Below are 24,052 nucleotides of genomic sequence, written 5' to 3'. Positions count from 1 at the left end.
ATACCACCATACAGTACTCAAATAATACTACCATACAGTACTCAAATAATACCACCATACAGTACTCAAATAATACCACCATACAGTACTCAAATAATACCACCATACAGTACTCAAATAATACCACCATACAGTACTCATATATCACCATACAGTGCTCATATAATACCACCATACAGTGCTCAAATAATACCACCATACAGAGCTCAAATAATACCACCATACAGAGCTCAAATAATACCACCATAGTGCTCATATATCACCATACAGTGCTCATATAATACCACCATACAGTGCTCAAATAATACCACCATACAGTACTCAAATAATACCACCATACAGTACTCAAATAATACCACCATACAGTACTCAAATAATACCACCATACAGTACTCATATAATACTAACATACAGTGCTAAAATAATACCACCATACAGTACTCAAATAATACCACCATACAGTACTCAAATAATACCACCATACAGTACTCAAATAATACCACCATACAGTACTCAAATAATACCACCATACAGTACTCAAATAATACCACCATACAGTGCTCATATAATACTAACATACAGTGCTAAAATAATACCACCATACAGTACTCAAATAATACCACCATACAGTGCTCATATATCACCATACAGTGCTCATATAATACCACCATACAGTGCTCAAATAATACCAGCATACAGAGCTCAAATAATACTAACATACAGTGCTCAGATAATACCAGCATGGGGTGCTCAAATAATACCACCATACAGAGCTCAAATAATACCACCATACAGAGCTCAAATAATACCACCATAGTGCTCATATATCACCATACAGTGCTCATATAATACCACCATACAGTGCTCAAATAATACCACCATACAGTACTCAAATAATACCACCATACAGTACTCAAATAATACCACCATACAGTACTCATATAATACTAACATACAGTGCTAAAATAATACCACCATACAGTACTCAAATAATACCACCATACAGTACTCAAATAATACCACCATACAGTGCTCATATAATACTAACATACAGTGCTAAAATAATACCACCATACAGTACTCAAATAATACCACCATACAGTACTCAAATAATACCACCATACAGTACTCAAATAATACCACCATACAGTGCTCATATAATACTAACATACAGTGCTAAAATAATACCACCATACAGTACTCAAATAATACCACCATACAGTGCTCATATATCACCATACAGTGCTCATATAATACCACCATACAGTGCTCAAATAATACCAGCATACAGAGCTCAAATAATACTAACATACAGTGCTCAGATAATACCAGCATGGGGTGCTCAAATAATACCACCATACAGTGCTCAAATAATACTAACATACAGTGCTAAAATAATACCACCATACAGTGCTCATATAATACCACCATACAGTGCTCAAATAATACCACCATACAGTACTCAAATAATACCACCATACAGTACTCAAATAATACCACCATACAGTACTCAAATAACAGCTCCATACAAATTAAACTGCTATTGAATACATTTTAAGATTTCTTTGAGACACATTTTTTATTGAAAGGTTTTCAAAATTATACAAAAATAAACAGACTTCTTGAGTTTTTACAAAGATAAGAGATCACAAAAGCAAAAAACAAAGATTGCAAAATCAATATACATATATGTACATTCAAAACACCCTGGATACAAAAGGAAGTAAGTAAAGTACCAAGTATCAAGATCATTTATTACATAAAGCATCATCTCCAGCATTGTCATTTCACCAAATTACACATATCCAATATTTTAAAAAAAAGGACATACAAAAACAATATTTTTACAAACAAAACAACAAACATTTTAAGATTTCAAGTGTTCACAAGCGTCAGGTGTCTTGCCCACTGTGGTGAACCATTCAACAAGGGTGAGTGAAGCAACCCGTACAGATGTCACACCGCAAATGATCTACATGGTATCTCCCATATGAGGTATTATCAGCGCTGATGTATACAGGTAATATCATGGCTTGCATTTCTTGTGTATTAGAATCGAGGCATCTTATTGACACAGCACCTCCTATAGGTGAAGCATGCAACTGCAGGATTTACCAATAAACTTGGGACATGTCTGACAACCAAGGCTAAAAAATAAAGTATATATAAAAAAATGCATAAAAAAAGGCTAAGAATAGTTTTCAATCACTGGTCACAACGATCACGTGCCGTCCTCACATGCGGCTGGCAGTCATTGGCTATTGGCCATTGCCATGGGAGCGGCGGGCGATCTAAAAGGTTAATACAACATTTTTTGTTATTTTAACCTTTATTCAATTATTTAATTTTTTTAAGGAGTGGAAAACCCCTTTAAATAGCCAGTCCTTCTAAAAATCAATCTCTAGTAAACCTAATCATCCTGTTCGTATTCCGTATTGTCAAAATATTATTTTGACAAATGTGAGGATTATAAATAATGACTGGATTGTGGATATTTTTAATTTTTTTTTATTTAAAGGGATATTTTCTTCCCCACCGTTTCAGCTGTCATTAATCCCAATTCACTCTTGTTTACTAAAACTTTTCAGTCACTGATGTTATTCTGAACACCTCCCCATTAGCTGCACTCCCCTCCTCCTCCCCTCCAGCACTGCGCCCCTTTTAATCACTGTTCTCTTTGTCCTGAAAGTAAAGCTTAAAAGCTCCGGTGGGCGTGGCCATGCCTGTTTTCGAGTTTTTCTTATTGGTCAAGCCGCCGTTCTCTTTTCTCGTCCTCTGATTGGCCACCTCGAGCAGTTACCAAGGGGCGTGACGCAAGTAGCGGCTCACCTGTGATTGGCTGAACAGAACGTGAAGACGAGAGGGTTGTTTTGTGTCAGAATGACAGAACCTGAGCTTGAACATCTACGTGGGCGGGGTTATCTCTTAAAAATGGGCGCGGTTATCTCCAACGTGAAAAGTCCTCCGCTGTGCAGGCGTGGTTATTTCCGAATAAGGCGTGTAAAGGGCGTGGTCATACCATAGGCTTTAAGTTTGGCGGCTTTGTGGGCGTGGCCAGGGGCAGGTCGGTCCGTCCCCTCCAGTCTCTGTCACTCAGTCTGCTCCTCCTCCTGTGCCCGGTCTGTGCTCTCGGGTCGGCCCGCAGTGCACAGCTTGCCGGCTTCTCTCTTTCTCCCCGAGCCCGAGCCAGAGCTGGAGCACCGGACGGGGAGGTGACAACATGAACAGCACAGAGAGCACCGACTATGTGATCTGCAGCAACTGCCACAAAGTGCTGAGGAAGGTGAGCGCCCAACACCCTGAAAGTCTTGCAAAGCAGCAGAACCTCCGTTTAACTGTCCTAAACAACTTCTGCCTGCCCAGCTATAGCTGCACTACATGTCCTGGCATATTCCTGCAAGGGCATGCTGGGAATTGTAGTCCAACATTGTCTACTTGACATTTCTGATGCAGGATCGGGCTAATAATTCACCGATACAACCAATAATTGATACCAAGACTATCGTATGCAAATTTTTGTCGCCGCTTAACAACTATTGGTTGAGAATTTCCCATTTGGGACAATGCAAATGTTCAGGTGCGATCATTTTCGCAACGATCGGATCGCGTTTCATTGATAAATTGACTGTAGCAAAATGTCTAGGGTCGAACATTTGGGAAAAATATTGAAATGATTGGCTGATTGCAAACACCGTCCAAAGACGCAAGACGAGTGCGCCAATATTTTTCCTTAATTCTGAAAAATCCCGACCCGACTGTAACCGTTAGTAATGGCGATTGACTGACGGCAGAATCCCCACATGGAAATTTTTTCGAGGGTTATCATTTAACTCTACGATGGTGACAAAAAGATATACAAAAGATTGATTGGTCGAAAAGAATTGCCATAGACGCCACGATGATCGCCGTAACCGCTATTTATCCGTGCGTCTATGGTCCGCTCTATAGCTGCGGTATATTATATGTTGTTTCTGTGTAACGCCATCCTGTTGCTATGTAAAAAAACATCTTCCCTCTTCCAAACTACCCCCCCCCCTCCTATATCCACCACCAATAAACCAAACAAATCCGTATCAATTGCCCATGTCGATGCCTGGTTGGCACCTTGTGGGCAATGAATAGATATGCCCCGGTCTCGCTTTGGACCAGATAGACCCATAACTCCAGCATAGATGGGGTTAATTTTCTTTGATTGCGCCATACATTATTATATTTACATTATACGGGGAGTATGTTTTGTATTTTTCCCAGAAATAAAATAACGGAGAAGGGGTTTTGGGCAGAGGTTAGTATGTTGGGGGGCACAGAGATGTATTATACTGTTATGTTCTGTATTTTGGTTGCGCCCCTTTAAATCACAATTTTATTTTTATACTGTTTGGTACTTGTATTACATATGGTTATGTCGCGGATGCTTCGGAGCTTGCAATCTAGTTTTCATTGGCTTGCCCAAGGTCACCAATGTGATTTGAACCGGTTTCCTCAGCCATTCCAGTTCGTATGATTTTCTTTTTGCATGTATCTAAGCCAGAGCTCTGTGTTTATTACTGTGGTTTGTTTCAGATATGCAATGGTCACGCTTTAATCCGCTGTGTGAGATGTAGCAGAGCTGAGTTAGTTGTTTGGTACATCTCATCTTGTGGGGTACTACAGTTGTCGCAGTGCACAGAAGGAAGGGTTAAATGACACATTCAGCTCTGCTACATCTGTAGTGTGATTGCTGTGGGGGTTGTTGTTGTTTCTTTGATTAGCGGATTGTTAGTGTGAGGTTGAAGCTTGTTGTTTTTTTATGTCACTGGCTCATTTCGGGCATAAGGAAGGTGCAGGTGCCAGGTAAAATACCCGGGCACCATCCCATTCATCTGCGTCCGTCCATTATCCTGCTCGTCTAAGTGCCTGACACATTCTTGTCACTTGTGGTTTGCATTCCCGTTGTTAGTACCTAATCGGATTATGTTTTATATGTAGTGTCAGCATTTTTCCTTATATACTTTGCTTACCTTCTACATATGCTAAAATAAAAAAATGCAAAAAAAAAACCTCATCACGTAGGAGTTTTGACACCTGACTTTTCCAATAACTCGGCCTAAATGTGCTGGGGTATAAGGACGGGGGGTATATGACCGGAATAATTAGATTTGTCCTTCAGGACTCCAGGAAAAGTCGGTCACAACCCCTGAAGTTGGTGACTGCCATATTGGTTGTCACCCAACTTCACCAGATACAAGAAACGGGCAATTCGAGGACAGTTTTAGTATTTTCTGACATAAGGCTGGGGGTCTTGGAGCTGGTTCCTCACCGACACCAGTGCGTTCAAGAAGTGCGTTGCCCCATTGAATTCTACGGAGCTTGCAAGTTCATTACATTTTCATACATTGTTGTGACAACCTTTTGTTCTGAGAGCCGATGACATGTCTAAACACACAGGTGGACTTCCCCTTTAAATACTTAAAGGGTTTGTCCACTTTTTTTGTAACGCTTGATCATTGTATGATGAAACGTTTTTTCGACTAGCATACTTTCAGTTCCTTTCAGTGTTTCAGTCCCTCACCGTTTTCAAGTTCCCGGCTTGCTGCCAGTGAATGGCACTGCTCTTGTTTACATCCAGAGGCTAAAACCTGTAAATTCCGAATACTTCTCACGGCTGAGAGTTTTGTACAATTTGTATACAAACCTAGTTTATTATCTGTCAGCTAATACAAATCTCCTGTGCTGTAGTTTGCAACAATGTATCAGTGCAGTTGAAGTGTAACCCATCTGGAGTCCAGGCTGTTTAGTTCACAGGGGACTGGATAGACTCATTTTGTAGCAAATTGTCAGCTGTGAGATGTATTAGGTCTGTGTGGATTTAAGAAATCACCCGTTCACTGACAGCAAGCAGATTTAATGTTTTGGGTGTATTGGTTTTGTATGCTTCTTTTAGTGACTGCACAGCAAAAAAAGGTCGTTTTTCACCCTTGTGGTTAAGTGCATAAAGTTTACGCAAACAACCCCCCTCCTCGAGTGCCGTCTATTAACCCTACGAGGGGCCGGGGAGCCTCATACACACTAGGCCCTCAGCGGCAGAACATTCCTGCACACGCGGGCGCAGGATTCGGATTTGTTTACATCTGTGGTACTTGCTCAGACACATCCTAATTACCTTCATTAATTTCTGATGTCTCATTAGTCACCATGAAAATTTACACGTTGTTGATTTAACATTTTAGCCTGAATCGTCCCCTATATTGACAGACGTCACATACGTGGGTTTTTTTCAAGCCTGATCTAGCTGTTATCGAAATGATATATTTTTTTTATAATTAAATGAATTCATTATAACCCGTTATATGTTTTTATTACCAACACATTGAGAGGAGCTGTGCGGAGAAAGCACTTGGCATCGGCGTCTGTCCCCGGTAGCGCTCGTAATCTGATTTCCCGGTCTCCAGCTTGGACAGTCTCTAGGGCCGGGTTCATGAGCAGCCAATTTATTTAGGCTTATTTTTGATGTGTGAAAGGAAACCTGACAATCCAGAGGAAGCCCACATGACCATGGGGAGACCTGCAAACTCCGAGGGGGGGGGGGGGGTATATGGCCCCATTGGTGACCACTAAGCCACCCATTGTAGCATAGACATTGGAAGACCATTAACTGGTTTAGCGTGTACGTTGGGAAAGCTCCCGGCATACACGCTAACGTTTCCTTAGGGCTATTTTAGCTCGACAAGGGCCGAAAGATTGTCCTTATGGCCTCCGTCCATCTGTTGAACGTCGGCATACCTTATTTTGTAGGATATAGACTACGCTTTTCCATCCTGGGGGATGCTGTTGAAAAATGTATACCACGGGCTGTGCGTTTTTTTTTCAACACGGGATCCTACAGGTGACTTATTTTATGGCATAAGTTACAGGTGTACGTTTCACGTCACGAGCTATCGCTTTTCATGACGTATACGCTAAACGGATACTGTTATAGTCTATGGGTGACGTACGCGTTAAATAGACAGCCATAGGTTGTAATGGTATCCGTTTAGCATATATGTCATGAACAAGTTCATATCGTATACATTTAATGTACACCATAAAACTCTATGGTGACGGATGCCGTCCGTTACAGCCTACATTTGATGTATATGTTGGGAGCTTTTCCCGATGTATATGATAAGCGTAGGCCAAAAACATGATGTGCACATAGCCTAACATATATGGTTACCATCAGACAACTCCCGCCAAATAACCACTTAGGAACATGGCTGTGTGGATTTTTTTTACTAAATCACTATTGCTTCCTTTGTAATAAGTTGGCTTCAGAGCTGATGTTTGTTTCGGTCCGGTCAGTACGTGTAACCGGGCAGTTAAGGCCATAGTCCCCACTAGTCCAGACATTCGCCCTTGGTGTAGGCAATTTAGGCCCCGTGCACACGACCGTATTTTTTCCCTGCTCTAAATATGGGTCCTTGGTCACACGTTTTTCATCCGTATTCCACCCGTATTTACGAACCCGTTAAAAAAGGGAGCTGGAAAGGTCACATGATCGCTTAGATGCCATTTTCTCTGCTTCTATTTATTCAAAAATTGAAATCCCCTGACGTCACCTAGCAACGCTCCTGTAATTACGGGAGCCCCATAGACTTCTATGGGCCTGCCTGTGCCGTAATTACGGCCTGAAATAGGACATGTTCTATATTTTTCATCGGCCCGGGCACCTTCCCGTATGCAAACGGGAAGGTACCCGTGGCCAATAGAAGTCCATGTGTCCATAACTACGGGCGTTTTTACGGTCGTGTGCATGGGGCCTTATCCAAACTAAGGCAGAGGAAAAGTGGAGTAGTTGTCCATGGCAACCAATCCTGGTCCACCTTTCATTTTTCAGAGGCCCTTTGGAAAATGAAAGCAGCATACTGATTGGTTGCTATGGGTAAATGCTCCACTTTTCCTTTGCACCAGTTTAGATAAATCTCCCTCAAGAATGAATTTGACTGAAGAGCGGACATTTTTTTGGTGTGAAAGCAGCCCTGCTGGAGTATCACAGGCCACCATGTTGGTCTTCACAAGATCATGGACATCCAATGTGGTCACCTCTGGTGGCTCAGCCTGTTGCCCAGTAACTCCAGGTTTCTCTAGAGTTTGCTTTTAATACTCTAGAGGTTGAGAAGATTGTCATCCGCCATAATGTTTTCATGGATGATTAGTGGGTATGCTGATGGAAGAACTCATTGTAAAGGCGCTCCTACAAATTCGTTAAAGGTCGGACGAACCCGGCAATTTCGGCGGGACCAGTTCACTGTGTCGTGTATGGTGGCGTTCCAACTCGGGGAAGGAGGATCGGCATGCGTGTATATGGGGGGGGGGGGGGATATCTGCTTAGCTGAGTTGCTGACATGTAAAGCATATGGGCAGCTTAAAGGAGTTGTCCAAGATTGGAAAAACGTGGCTGCACTCTTCCAAATACGCAGCTGTCCAAGTCTTGTGTCTGGTATTGCAGCTCCGCTCAATTGATCTGAATTGGGTTAAGCTGCAATACCACACACAACCTGCGGATAGGAGTGGTGCTGTTTTTGGACGAAACCATGTTTTTCTATTCCTGGACAACCCCTTAAAGGATTGAAGCCACCTTCTATTACATTTTCATGCAATCAGCAGGAAGTCAAGATGGTCTTAGGCGTCTTTTGAAAGATGGTGTGCCTGTTGAGATCCTGCACAGACCCTTGAGTCCAGCACTTGAGGTCAGCCGGGTTACTGATAATGCACTCATTGTTTACCACGGTCTGATATATAACCATGCCCGGGAGTCTCTGACTTATCCTTCTGTTTTTCTTTCTAAACCTCTCGCCAGCAGATGTTTCTCGTACTGTCTGCGCGCGTTTATTTGTAGCGGTTGATGGATCACAGAGTAGCAGATTACACCCCTACATAATTACTTTATAAGCATGTGCTCTATTATGGCTTTAGGCCCGTCGACAGACAAATCATAGATTATAGTGATTCTAAACTTTCCTAACGATGATTGCCCAGTAAAGATGCGCAAAACCTTGGTGAAAATTGATAGACCAGGAATTAAAATGATCGTTACCGTGTATTGATTTATAACGCCTAAATGGTCGTCCTCGGTCTTGTATTATTAGATTAAATGTAAATAGTTTTTACCTTAATTGGTCTAGTTCCCCCCAGGATGAAGCACAGACCCTGGGAGGAGCTTTCTCCTACGCGCAGTGTCGCCCCCTGCTGAGTAATGCGCTTTTGCGTGAGTTGCTGGTAGGGGCGGAGGAAGAAAAGTAACGACTGCTGAGCCCATTTGCGGCCCATTTTGTTTTATCTCTGGCCCGTTCAGCCATGGGCGTGAAAAGCAAAATACTTCTACTATAGAATATTTTTATTATCAATTTGTTAAAAATGGCTCAACCAGCCACTACTTCCAAGAAAACAGGCATAAGCAAGTGCTAGACGAAAAGGGAAGTGTCCAGGGTAATGGTATGTTTCAAAACACCCAGGACTAACTCTCCCTATTTATGATATATTGATTCGCTACACTCTTGCCAAAAATGTCAATGTATCAAGATCCTACGCGTTTCAGCATTGTCACTAAAGCAATACCTCATCAGGGATTGATAAACATAGGTAGTGACAATGCTGAAACGCGTAGGATCTTGATACATTGACATTTTTGGCAAGAGTGTAGCGAATCAATATATCATAAATAGGGAGAGTTAGTCCTGGGTGTTTTGAAACATACCATTACCCTGGACACTTCCCTTTTCGTCTAGCACTTGCTTATGCCTGTTTTCTTGGAAGTAGTGGCTGGTTGAGCCATTTTTAACAAATTGATAATAAAAATATTTTAATCGTTCTTTCAGGCGGTGAATCTACTAATTAATGTTTATGAACGACATCATATATCGAAACTACAGTGAATTTTTACTTCTACTATAGACTGGATTATGGATCTGAACGAGTTGCAGGATCATACATGATGGGGGTTACTACTGAGGACAACTCCAATCCAGGCGCCTACTACAGATTAAGGATCAATTCCACCTAAGGCTATGTTCACACAGAGTATTTTGGGGGAGGAATATCTGCCTCAAAATTCCGTTTGGAACTTTGAGGCAGATATTCCTCTCCCTGCACGCCGATTTTCGCGGCGATTATCGCGCCGTTTTTCGCCCGCGGCCATTGAACGCCGCGGGCATAAAACAGCGAGAAATACGCTTTCTCCTGCCTCCCATTGAAGTCAATGGGAGGTCAGAGGCGGAAGCGCCCGAAGATAGGGCATGTCGCTTCTTTTTCCCGCGAGGCAGTTTTACTGCTCGCGGGAAAAAGACGCCGACGCCTCCCATTGAAATCAATGGGAGGCGTTCTCGGGCCGTTTTTGCCGAGTTTTGCGACGCGGTTTCCGCGTCAAAAAACTCTGCAAAATACCCCGTGTGAACATAGCCTAAAAGTTCAGAATTTGCCCATTTGTGCCAGGATCACACACACAGATTTGATGCAGTTTTTGGTGCGGTATTTTTAGCCAAAGCCAGAAGTGGATCCTGAAGGAAGGACAGGTATAAAGGAAAGACGCATCTCCTTACTTTTGTGTACACTCCTGTGTGTAGCTAAAAAAAAAAACGCGCTAAAACTGTCCTCGTGATCATGGCCTCATAAAAGTCCTTGCGTTGTCCTCCAGTCATTTTACAAAGGTTTTTTTTAGCTGTTTTTGGAAGATGGTTATTACTTGTACACCTTCTATTGAGGTTACCACCAAGCCTTCCCAGGCTCTTGTAGAGCAAGTTTGGCTAGTTATGTAGCAGGGTGCTGGTAGGCAATGTATTACTTTTTAGGCTTCGTTCACATCTGCATCAGGGCTCCGTTCAGGCATTCCGTCTGAGCTTTCCGTCAGAACGGAATCCTGACTGAAGCAAGTGGAAACCATAGGTTTCCGGTTGCATCACCATTGATTTCAATGGTGACGGATCCGGTGCAAATGGTTTCCCTTTGTCTCCATTGTGTAAGGTTTCTGACGTTTTGACTGAATGAATAGCGCAGTCGACTACGGTTTTGATTCCAAAACGACGGAACCCTTGCACAACGGAGACAAACGGAAACCGTTTATACCGGATCCGTCACCATTGAAATCAATGGTGATGCAACCGAAAACCTATTGTTTCCACGTGTTTCAGTCAGGATTTCGTTCTGCCGGAAAGCTCAGATGGAACGCCTGAACGGAGCCCTGGCGCGGTTGTGAACAAAGCCTTATCTAGGCTGATTCGCGATTTAGATCTGTGGGTAAGCTGGCGACCATCATAGTGACTGCCACTGTCCCATCCCCATGGCCCATTTGGGTCACTGCATAGCAGGCCGCACCAAAAAAAAAGTGGGATTACCCTAAAGGATTATTACAATGGACACTGTAATTTCCCCTGTAACAACTTGACAGAGGAGGGAAATGCAAGGACTTCTAGTTGATGCCGGGTTTTGAATTTTTTGGGTGGCATCGCTCGGTCTGGGTAGAGGTATATTCTTCGAACATGCAGGGTTTTTCCATTTGCTCTTTCTAGGGCAGCTGTGCAGAAATATTTACTGCATTGTGATTAGTATCTCAAAGTCCAGACCAGTGAATGTCGCTGGGAGGCCGAGCCCCACGACTAGAATGTTGGACGCAGGTTTTGTATGGCAACGCTCATTGTGGTTCGTGGCTTCTGTGGTGGAGATGTTTGTGGTCGTCCACCGGCACGTCGTTATACAGCGAGTCCTGCTGAATCTTGTAGACTGAAATGTCTGCTCCGCGCTGCTGTTTATGAAATATAAGTTACTCTATCGTTCTTTTTTCTTTCCGCACCTAACAAGACATTACATGGTATCGGGAGCATTGTACATTGTTTTGTATACAGAAGATGATACTTTATAGATGTACTGGGTCAGTTCGGAGAGTTTTTTGCTCTCTTGGTTCTAGGTACCTTCTTTGAATACATGGAAAGGGAAGAGTCGCCTGTCTCTACTGGGAAATTCATATATAGACTGTCATATGCCCAGGTCTTTAGTCCTATTCAATGGGAAAATAGGGAGATAAGCAGCACCATAGTATATGGCTGCTGCTTATCCTGTGAGTTTTTTGCTTTACCCAAAGTGTCTACTTTTCGCTGCCCATAGGTATTAGGCTTCGTTCACATCTGCGTTGGAGTCCCGTTCTGACGTTCCGTCTGAGGTTTCCGTCAGAACGGGACCCTGAGCGCAGACAAACTGACACCGACGCAGACCAGAGGTTTCCGTTTCCATCACCATTGATTTCAATGGTGACCGAGCCGGTGCCTGCGGTTTCCGTGTGTCTGTTGTGCATCGGACTCTTTGTTTTGCCGGAAGCAATAGCGTAGTCAACTATGCTATTGCTTCCGGAAAAACGACGGGTCCGGTGCGCAACAGACACAAACGGGAAACATGGGCACCGGATACGTCACCGTTGAAATCAATGGTGATGGAAACGGAAACCTCTGGTCTGTGTCGGTGTCAGTTTGTGTATGCTCAGGGTCCCGTTCGGACGGAAAGCTCTGACGGAACCCCAACGCAGATGTGAACGAAGCCTTAGACTGTGTTCTTGCAAATTCCACTATTTACAACAACCTATCAGGCTGTCAGATACTCAGGTTTCTATTTTTGTAGTGGGTAGGGGGTGGCCTAGATGGTCCGGGTAAGGAGTCTATGCTAGGAGCCTCCGTCGCCGATCTGGTAAAAATACCAGACAAAATAGCACGGTATGTAGAATGACGGAAACCTAACGAACTCCGTTACTGTCAATGAGGTCTGCATACAGAGCAGAACAACGGAAATTAAGAACGTAGGTGTGAACAGAGCCTTGGGTATTGCTTTGCCAATTTCTATTGTCTTCCTTCATTTGGCACTGGAGGTAGAAGTGCATTAAGGAATTTCTATACATTAAGTATCCTGAGAATGTGAGCCTTGGTTGTCATCTAAATTATTTGTGATTTTTTTTTTTTTTTTTGGTCAGCTTTTCTTACATATCGAATGCCCATTGTCAGCATTAAAGCTCTTATCTAGACTACATTCATTTTTACTGTAGGCTGTAAAATGAGATGCTTTTTGCACTAGTTATACTGACATCTAGTGGTCAGTATAAGAAGTGTAATATTTTGTGTTACATGGATACTCCAAATAACCTATAACACCACCAAAAACATGAAAAATGTTTTTCACAAAAAGTTAGGTAAAGCATAAGCCACTTTCTGATGAGTGTCTTGTCTTTATCAATGCTAACCAGTGTATCTAGCTATCTGATAGTGCTGCCTTCTTTGTAGCCATGCACAGTCTGATACTTTCAACCCAATCTTATTTTCCAATATACATGATCCTTCCTTCTTATAAAAAAGAAGGGGCGTGGCCTTTTTTTGCTAGAGTAGTACAGGTGGTCTGAAGATAGACTTATGCCCCATCAACCATCAAGGTCATCAAAACAAAGTCCAGTCTGTAGCTGCCCTTAGTCCAATTACAAAATGAATTCCTCCACTTGTGACGGGTTCACTGCAACTAGGTGGATGTGCGCTGGAACAGACGTTTCTGTGTCACGTACTGACACCAGATCAGATGGTATTCCATGGGGGCGAGTGACAGGTGGGGGCTGAGGAGAATGTAGTTCAGCCTTACGAGGACTTTAAATAGTGACCTCCAAGGTCTTTAAAAGGTTAATTCACCCATAGTCTCCACATTCCAGCGTCCTTCATAATCTTATTGGAAAAGAAAGATTATCCCCTTTTAGTGTTTGAAGGGCCAGCTGTGTAATCTGTTTAATGTAGCGTCATATGACTAATACCGTCTCTCCTTCTTAAAGGGCAGGCCCACATTTAAACACTAATTTATAGATTACTTATAGAATTACTGTGCATAAAAGCGACGTCACTTTCTAAATACATTACTTATCTCGTACTGTTCCTGAGTTACAGCATTTAATATACTTCAGAGCTGCATTCATAATTCTGCAGACTTCAGAGCTGAAATCCCTCAGCATTCTTTGCTGGCTAATTGTACACATGGAGCTTACTCTGATGTCTTACATTCTGGGATGTGTAGTCTTTACACCAGGCGCTGGACAGTCATTTAATGAATCGAACACAAACTGTCTCAGGAGGGGCGTGGCTGCCGACAAGCTTGTTGTCAGTTACTAATGAAGACCAGCAGAATTTTAAATTTAGCTCTGGAGCATAATGCAGACTATAATTAAGGATCAGTACATGAAATGTATTTACATACACTTTGATATATAAACATTATAATTAAATATGAACACTAAAATAGTGCTCGAAATGGACTTTAAGCCATCATTTTTGCATAACTAGGTAGGTCAAGAAAAGATGTGGCTGCCACTATGGAATACGTAGGTTACACCCCATTTTGATTATCACCCTACTTTCTGAGAAACGGTTACAACTAATAAAACGACTGGAGTAAGGTTTCATCATCATACGTGACTAGATTTGCCCCTCAGTGTTAGAGGAAAGCTAATGTGGGTTTAATGCTAATGTGGGCCATATCGGTTGTCACCCAACTTTCTAGGGAACTGATTTAACTGAGAAATGGCTGAATACAACTGTTAACATCTTCCGGTGATATATTTTTTTTGGGGGGGGGGGGGGTTTGCAGGGGTGTATCTTTTGGGGGTGCAAAGGTGGCAGTTGCACCCTGGCCTTAGGGGCTCAGTATTGTAAATAACACATGTTCGGTGGGGGCCCTGTTACCGATTTTGGAGCTTCAAGTTACGCCTCTTTGCGTATCCTACAGTTGACTATTGTAGCAGATGGCCCCTTGCATGGGCCGGTTTTGCACCATAGAATGGAAGGGTCATTTTTGCTTTACTTTGTATAATATAAGTGTGCGTTTTTGGTCGTCCCGGACAGTAATGCGGAGCCCCGGACAGTAATGTAACGGCCCGAGCTTCCTAGCCCTATCTGGATTTTGAGTTCTTTGTGAAAGAGTTTGGGGGGGGGGGGGAATGTTTTTCTTGTCGAGCCCTGGCCGGGAGCCAGCAGCAGTTGTTTGTCAAGCCTTGCTCTGCCTTTGGCAGCTGGATTCTATGTAAAAGGATCTTGTTGTTGAAGTGAACAGTTGCAGATAGAAGGACTTTGCAAATTGCAGGCGGTTTCGTGTTCTTTTTTTCTTTTTTTTTTTTTTTTTTTTACAATTTTTTTTCCCTGAAACCGGGAGTGGACGCCAAGGCCAAAAAAACAAACAAACACCTAATAAGAATGTTTTTGAAACACTATGAAAGGCCAGTGTATGAAGAGGTTTCTTCGCCTTGGCTCTTGGGATCAGATTACATATAATGTTTTCAAGGACCCCATATTGGACTGAGCAGTCCAGGGGGAGGGGAGGGGGGTGGACTGTCTTTGTTTAACCCTTGTCTCCCCGGCCTCTCGCAGCATATTTTTATGACTTGTTTTTCTCTTCAGGAATTCTTTCTATTCATACCACTGGAGGCGTTCCTGCTGAAATAGGCTTGAGGGACTGGCACTGCTGAAGTGTGTCAAGGAAAAAAATAAAAATGACTCACACGGGGCTTATTGCTCAATGGCAAGCAATGTTGACGTCGAGTCTCAAGTTATACATATAGGATAAAGTCAGTGGCGACACGAGGAGATAAACAACATGGTGGATGTGACCTGCAGAGCTAAAAACACTGTATCTATGTCCTAGTACAGCAATGTAGCTATAGGGTTGTGGTCCTCAATCTTTGGTCCGCGAGCTGCTGATAAACTACAACTCTCAGCATGCCCTGACAACCAGAAGCTGCCAGAGACTGATGGGAATTGTAGTTTTGCAACAGAAGTCACAGTATTGTGTCCAATATGGTGCAACTATAGGGCAAGCTGCCCAAGACATAAGGCTTACCTCTGCCAGATCTGTATAATCAACATAAAAAGATGAGTAAATGTGCTTTACTGATCCTGCGTTACATCCTGTATTATACGCCAGAGCTGCACTCACTATTCTGCTGGTGGAGCACGGCGTACATATATTACATTACTTATCCTGTACTGATCCCGAGTTACAGCTTGTATTTTACTCTAGAGCTGCATTCACAATTCATTGGAAACAGTCAACATGCTTGCTGTCGGATGCAACCCTAAGGGTATGTGCACACACACTAATTACGTCCGTAATTGACGGACGTATTTCGGCCGCAAGTCCCGGACCGAACACAGTGCAGGGAGCCGGGCTCCTAGCATTATACTTATGTACGATGCTAGGAGTCCCTGCCTCGCTGCAGGACAACTGTCCCGTACTGTAATCATGTTTTCAGTACGGGACAGTAGTTCCACGGAGAGGCAGGGACTCCTAGCATCGTATATAACTATGATGCTAGGAGCCCGGCTCCCTGCACTGAGTTCGGTCCACTACTTGCGGCCGAAATACGTCCGTCAATTACGGACGTAATTAGTGTGTGTGCACATACCCTAACAGTTTAGTTGCAAGTCATGAGAGCAAGCTCTGTGTCATATTGGAATGCTGGGAGATTACAGCTCTAAGCCTGCAGAATTATGAATGCTGCTCTGGAGTATAATACATGCTGTAACTCCAGATCAGTACAAAAAAAGTAATATAATATATGTACATTTACACCAATGCCTGGTGTAAAGATGACGCTTCCCAGAATGCAAATCACCAGAGCAGACACTTAGCCCGCAAGGAATGTTAGGAGATTTCAGCTCTGAAGCCAGCAGAATTGTGAATGCAGCACTGAACTATAAGACAGGGATGTAACACCAGATCCACACAAGATAAGTAACATTGTATGTAGTTTAATTCTATATACTAAGGAATCTTCCAGCAATATGTCCAGCATCTCTAAACCGGTGGTCTGCTCTTCGGCTCTATAACTGTAGCTAAACGACAACTCGCTGGGAGTTGTATCTTCGCAACTACAACTCTGATCTGATCCTGTACGTGGAGAGGTATCCCTGCCTGACCCTCCATCTCCTCGCACAATCTCGCTGAGGTCAGTGCTTTCTGTCACAGAAACCTCCAGCCCGTCAGCGGGCTCTTACGTAAGACATTGTGCAGTGCAGATCATTATTGTATCTGTGTCGCTCCCTCTGCAGCCTCCTGTGTTTTTATAATACAAGAAGTCATATTGTGCTGACACCGCTGATTTTACAGACATGATAGCGCTGCTTACAATAGACTGAAAAAAAAAATATTCTCTGCCCAGTTACTGGTGGTTTTCACCAGTCCGTCCCAGAGAATGTCGCTGACTGACGAGCGACTGGGGACCGGTTATCTGTAAACATTTTCCTATTAGATGAGGTTCACTTTACTAACCTCTGACCCTATTGCCTTGCAGAATATCCCTTAAAATCCCATGAACTGTGTATTCAGACATTGAGGTGCGGTTTACCCTCGGATTTCAACCGTAATTTTGTTTTTTAAATACCCGCGATACACACATTGGTCTAATATGCGTGCGGCCGCCAGCACCTTTTTCATGCAGAAACCATGTCAAGAAGTGGCATGTCACAAATTTATTTTATTTTTTTCCATGGCGCGGTTTAAAATTCCGCATGTAGACAATTCTACTCACTTCTTAACGACGGGGCAGTTTCCTATTAAAAGCGATGGGGCGTTTTTTGTAAGCGATTTTCGCACTTCTTTTCGACGTGGAATACGGGCACCGAAATACGCATGAAACTCTGCTGCGCTGGTGGTGACGTCAATCCAGAGAAGACCGGCATCAATGGAAAGCTTATAGTAGTAGTAGAGGCCCCGGTATGTGTATAGATACATTTATGTACCTATGGATCTGTGTGTATGATTGTTGTATCTGAATGTCTATTAATCTGGAATTTCCGTCTCGAGGATGCTGGATTAAAGGAATCTGGTACATGAAATGTGCAAATGTGCAATGTTCGGGAGCTCCTTAAGAAAATATGAAGCCCCTGTGCGCCATTCTGAGACGTGGGGGGTGACTTTCGGAATACAAAAATTGTATTGCTTAATCTATTCTCTTGAAATTAGATTTCTGATTAATTTACCACCATGTTTACTGTATTATTGATGTTAAAGGGGTAGTCCGGGATTAGAAAATAGGTTCTGCTTTTTTTTTTTCTAGAAACGGCGCCACACTCGTCCTTGGGCTGTATCCGGTATTGCATCTCCGACCTAATTACTAAATGGCATAAATGTTTAAGGTAGGAATAACCCCTTAAGTACTTGCCTAACCTGATTGTTAAGGTGAAAGCCACAACAAAAATATTTTGTAGACTTCTCTTCATCCCCTCACCGCAAGCACCTGCCCTGTCGGCCCCCTCCAGATATACACCGCAGTTGATTTATATGGGTTTTCTGCTTTGTGCATCCACTACCATATGTTTTATTACATTCAGGTCCCACTCTATTAGCCAGGCAGATTTCAGCTCTGAAGGCTGCAGAATTGTGAATGCAGCTTTGGACTATAATGGGTGCAAAATAAGTAATGTAATGTATTTAAAAAGTTACTCATATATATGTAAAATGGTTTTCCAAAGGCAGACCGTGCACCTTTACTTTAATTCCTTAGGTCCAGTGCAGAGTTCCACTTTAAAGTTTTAATGCTGACCTTAGCACCTTATTTTTTCGGGGTCCTACATTCCATGCTGATTCAGTTAATAATATATCTTTAGGGGATTCAGAGCTCCAATTCCCTTCCCTCAGTCATAGTTGCATGATGATAAAAATTGTTTGTCTCCAGCCGCCACTAGAGGGAGCTTACTGCATACTGTTTTTTCTTTTTTATTAAAGAGTCTCTGTCACCACATTATAAGTGGCCTATATTGTACATGACGTGATTGGCGCTGTAATGTAGATTACAGCAGTGTTTTTTATTTAGAAAAACGATAATTTTTGACGGAGTTATGACCTATATTAGCTTTATGCTAATGAGTTTCTCAATAGACAACTGGGCGTGTTTTACTATATGGCCAAGTGGGCGTTGTGGAGAGAAGTGTATGGCGCTGACCAATCAGTGACCAATCAGCGTCACACACTTCTCCCCATTCATTTACACTGCAGATAGCGATATATCTATATCGCTATGTGCAGCCACATAAACACTATAACGTTACTGCAGTGTCATGACAATGAATATACATTACCTCCAGCCAGGACGGGATGTGTATTCAGAATCCTGACACTTCGCTAATACAATCCCGACACTACAGCACAGGAAGCGTAATCTCGCGAGATTACGCTGTAAACTGTCATTTAAAACGAGATTACGCTTCCTGTGCTGTAGTGTCGGGATTGTATTAGCGAAGTGTCAGGATTCTGAATACACATCACGTCCTGGCTGGAGGTAATGTATATTCATTGTCATGACACTTCAGTAACATTATAGTGTTTATTTGGCTGCACATAGCGATATAGCTATATTGCTATGTGCTGTATAAATGAATGGAGAGAAGTGTGTGACGCTGATTGGTCACTGATTGGTCAGCGCCATACACTTCTCTCCACAACGCCCACTTGGCCATATAGTAAAACATGCCCAGTTGTCTATTAAGAAACTCATTAGCATAAAGCTAATATAGGTCATAACTCCGTCAAAAATGGTCGTTTTTCTAAATAAAAAACACTGCTGTAATCTACATTACAGCGCCGATCACGTCATGTACATTATAGGCCACTTATAATGTGGTGACAGAGCCTTTTTAAGTGCAATATATGTCATATGCAGTAAGCTCCTTGGCTCCCTCTAGTGGTGGCTGGAGGCAGCTAGAATTTTATTATTTTATGGCTATGCAGGGGATTTTGAGGACTGTAATAGAAAAACAGAACACTGACCGCTATAAAGATTTATACAAAATTTAATTAGCACATCATTTTAGACCTATTTAGATTTAAAACAATCTGTTGGACATACACTTTAAGGCTGAGAATACAGTAAAAAGACATATCATCTGATACTAGGATCTGGTCTGCTGCCAACTTGTCTGCCATCTGATATTATGATGGAAACATGTACGGAGTGATGCATGCCAGTTAATAAATTACTATTATTGATTCCAAGAACAGGTAAGCGCCCAGTGATGACACTGGGAATGAACGCCGCTCTTCCCTCCCTTTGTTGCAGTCTTGCAGGCGCTGGCATCACACAGGGCATCAGGAAATGCAGTAGTCTAAAAGTAATTGCTCGCCTTACTCCTCTCCGAATAAAGTTTAACATATTATATTGCACCCCTTGTGCTTGATCACTTCAAGAGGTTTAGTCAACTGTTTGTTTTTCTTGAGCTGTAACTACGTGTTTCCATTCACTGACAAGGAAGTTTTTTGTTTGTTTTTTTTCTAAATGATGAGGAATTAAAACATATTGTACTACTCTATTAGTAGCCATATTACAGAACTATTCTTCCTCAAAATTGCTTTAGAGTAGAAAATCTCCAAAATATGGCATCCAACGGAGTATCGTACGGCAGAACACTCAGTTGGAAACTGCACGGGACTTCATGTACTTCCAAAACTGTACAAACTCCTGTCTCTCTCAAAGAGGCTCTGTCACCAGATTATAAGTGCCCTATCTCCTACATAATCTGATCGGCGCTGCAATGCAGATAACAGCAGTGGTTTTTATTTTGAAAAACTATCATTTTTGAGCAAGTTATGAACAATTTTAGATTTATGCTAATTAGTTTCTTAACAGACAACTGGGTGTGTTTTTACTTTTTACCAACTAGGCGTCGTACAGAGGAGTGTCTGACGCTGACCAATCAGTGACCAATCCGTAACCAATCAGTGTTATACACTCCTCATTGTTCCAGCTCAGCTTCTTTCACTGCACAATCACACTGTAACAATGGGCTGAAACAATGAGAAGTGTATGACACTGATTGGTCAGCCTCGTACACTCCTCTGTACAACGCCCAGTTGGTAAAAAGTAAAAACACGCCCAGTTGGTCATTAAGAAACTAATTAGCATAAATCTAAAATTGCTCATAACTTGCTCAAAATTGATCGTTTTTCAAAATAAGAACCACTGTTATTTACATTACAGCACCGATCAGATTATGTAGGAGATGGGGCTCTTATAATCTGGTGACAAAGCTGCTTTAAAGGCTATATCTATCTTTGTAACCGAATATATTATGTCCTGCGGTTTTGTCTACAGCTCCAATGCAGACCTTTGTATCTCCATGGATACAGACTACAAACCAAACTTGTTTGTAGTCAGGTCATGCTGCGAGTTCTGGTTCCGCAACAGCTAGAAAGACACAGGTTTCGACCGTGGGATTAGGCCCATTAATAAGACGGCTTTTCAGTAGGGCTTCAAGTTTTTGTTCCGCATTGCTGTGTGTCGGAAGGGAATCGACAATGGTTTCGGGGACCTCAAAATTATAATACGTATTCTTTAGGGTTTTACTATTCCCAGCTCCACCCCTTCCAGCATAGCCCATAAAATCACAACCACTTTATTTTACATTTTTTTGCATTTATGGAAGGGCGTTGTGTAAAGGAGGCATAAAGCTTTATAATGACTTTTACTCGGCCTGACATGACCGAGGTATTAGTGTTTTACAGCTGGCAGAGAAATTGGTACTCGTGACGTGACCAGAGTCACCAACTCAGCAGCTTAGAGTCCCTGGAAATTATAAAATGTTGATATATTCCAAAAAGTCAAAGCTGGCTTTATTTTCACCTAGTAAAAGTCAGATTTTAGTTTCACAAATAGGTCATCACTTGGTCGCCCCCCCCCCCCCCACATCTTTTAATTTTTTTGGTTGCCCCTTCGAAAAATGTTATAACTGAATAGTCCTCCGCTTTGGGTTTAACGTGATGTTATGTGCCACAGGAGTCAGATTTTGTCTACTTTGCAATAACCGGTAACGAGATCCCCCCCCTCGATTATTGCACAGTAAATCCCTCATCCATATCTGATTTTATTGTTTTGCATAGCTAACAAACTGGCCCTTTTACACTGGCCAATTATCGGGCAAACGAGCCTTCTGTGAACCGATCGTTCCTGATAAGATAATTGCCCTGTGTAAACGGCAACGATCAGCCGATGAACGAGCAAACGCTCGTTCATCGGCTGATTTTGTATAGTTTAAACGCATAAACTTTTATCTTTGTCGGCAGCACTTCTCTCTATGTAAGCAGGAAGACGTGCTGCCGACATGATAGAAATGTATGGGGACGAGCGATAGGAGTAATGAGCGCTTGTCCCCATACTAGCTCCTTGTGAAAGGATCAAATGAGCGCACCTCATTGATCGGCGCTTGTTTATACGGCCGATGTCGACCCGTGTAATACTACCTTAAGGCCATTACCCCTTTATTGGGAGGGAAAGGACATGGTAACAGGTCTATGTGCCCCAGATTAGAGACCTATCTGAATGGCACTTTTATTAGGCCGGTGCTAGACAATGAATTGAGGTCTGCGAAACGCGTTGGCACATTCACGTGATTCCTCCTATGTGGAACTTTTCACCATAAAGGAGTTTTACCATGATGCATTGATGGCATAATGATTATATATAATCTACTTCTGATTCTTAGGGTCTGAATGCACAGAATGTAAAGGGCCCCAGTGCCCTGTCAATTTCATGGGCCCCTTCACTTTTTCCCCCTAACAGCCTGATTGGGAGCTGCGCAAAGTTGCAGAAGTAAATGAAAGTAATGAGACATGTCTTGATTACCATTCACTTCCGCAGGACTTTGCCTGTGATATGTCAATAAAAAGTTGCAGTCAGGCGCAACTTGGTATCAAAGTTGTATTGTGCCGCAAAAAATGTGCACCAAATGAAGTAAACTTTTTTTTTAAGAGTTGGTGGACAGCGAGGAAATCCCTAAATGTTACACCACCTGGATCTGTAATGATCCGTAATGTCCCCTAAAATATATTGGCCTTCTTTTTACTCTCTCTTAGTTTGTGGTAATAGGGAGAGAAACCTTAATAAAATGTTATCTGCCACCGTTATATCTGAGAAATTAGCGGTCCCACAGTTTCCTTAAGAGTTTTAGTCTGTAGTCCATGGATGGGACCTAGATTTCAGCATCTATTCTCTAAAGCAGTGAGTGGCTACCAAGATAGGCTTTCACTCTGGAGGACCCAGCACATCATGCATTACAGGGACAGCATATTGATTTCAATGGGCACTGTGTAATTCTTCATTTCAACCTGTGGTGGCGCTGCAGGGAAAATGAAAACTTGCTACTAGCTTCCACCAGTGATTACAGCTGATCACTAGGGGTTCCAGCAGTGGGGGACACTGATACTTTGTCCACTATGAGTTGTTACAGTAGGGTTACCTGCAGTCCATACAGAAGTAATATTGTATACCTGGGAATTTTATAAAAGTTGTGGCCAGTATGCACATGTTTGTAGTGCGCTAAAGGGAAAATAAAAAACGGATTCAAAAGTTCATAAAGTTCTCAGAAGTGATTAATGAACTGGAAGGTGTCATAACGATACAATATAATGATCTCGTGTCTATCTACAATTATTACTGGCGCAGCAAAAACATCTAGAAGAGATTGTAAAAGCGGAGAGGAGCTGTTATCTGCTTCGTACACCATGATCCATACATCACATGAGAAAACAGCAGCACGTATCCCAGTGACACACGATACTGTACGTGCGCATAAACACACAAACACAGACAACGTGCCAGAAATCTTCTGCCGACATCTGCTGCTCGCTCGGGGCGCAGGACTTTCAACCAACTTGACCTTAAAAAGCTCGGTCATTGCGAAGTTCATGCTCGGGTTCGGTAACATTGAAGGATACAAATGTTAGGTAAACTATCATTAACCCATTATAGGACCAAACCGTTTTCGGGACCATGCAAATGTTTTTGTTTTTTCTTTTGTTTCTACAGGGTAAGTTGTACTTTCTATGTGTACAATTTTTTTTTAAGCGATTTATAACTTGGCATTTAATATTTCTGAATTACTTACCAAAATTATTTTTCCCATTTTTTTTTTCTTATATAAAGGGACCTTTGCATGTCGCTATATTGTGTCTGCAAAGAAATATGTATAGGCACCTTTTAAGGGCATACCACTCCTATTCTCTAACACGCATTTTACCCGAGATAGCCCTGACTCTACAGTGA

The 24,052-nt window shown here is 42.4% G+C and overlaps 1 protein-coding gene across 4 annotated transcripts in view; it reads left to right on the top strand.

Annotated features, from left to right (window-relative positions):
- The first annotated feature begins 3,035 nt into the window (after positions 1-3,035).
- The window catches only part of SESN3 (sestrin 3), an 88,389-nt gene continuing 67,372 nt past the window's right edge, over positions 3,036-24,052 (top strand). For 2 of the 4 annotated variants that reach the window (XM_075851498.1, XM_075851496.1), the window contains exon 1: positions 3,036-3,283. In XM_075851498.1, the coding sequence (XP_075707613.1) occupies positions 3,221-3,283 (63 nt within the window). In that variant the 5' untranslated portion in view covers positions 3,036-3,220. Of the gene's footprint in view, positions 3,284-8,650; positions 8,709-18,076; positions 18,156-24,052 lie in introns of those variants that run through there. The other 2 variants (XM_075851497.1, XM_075851499.1) reach the window with 2 other exon arrangements.

Source organism: Rhinoderma darwinii, chromosome 2 (assembly GCF_050947455.1).
Source record: "Rhinoderma darwinii isolate aRhiDar2 chromosome 2, aRhiDar2.hap1, whole genome shotgun sequence".
Classification (NCBI taxonomy): Eukaryota; Metazoa; Chordata; class Amphibia; order Anura; family Rhinodermatidae; genus Rhinoderma; species Rhinoderma darwinii.
The sequence above is the reverse complement of the archived record's forward strand: the minus strand, read 5'-3'. Positions and strand labels throughout refer to the sequence as shown.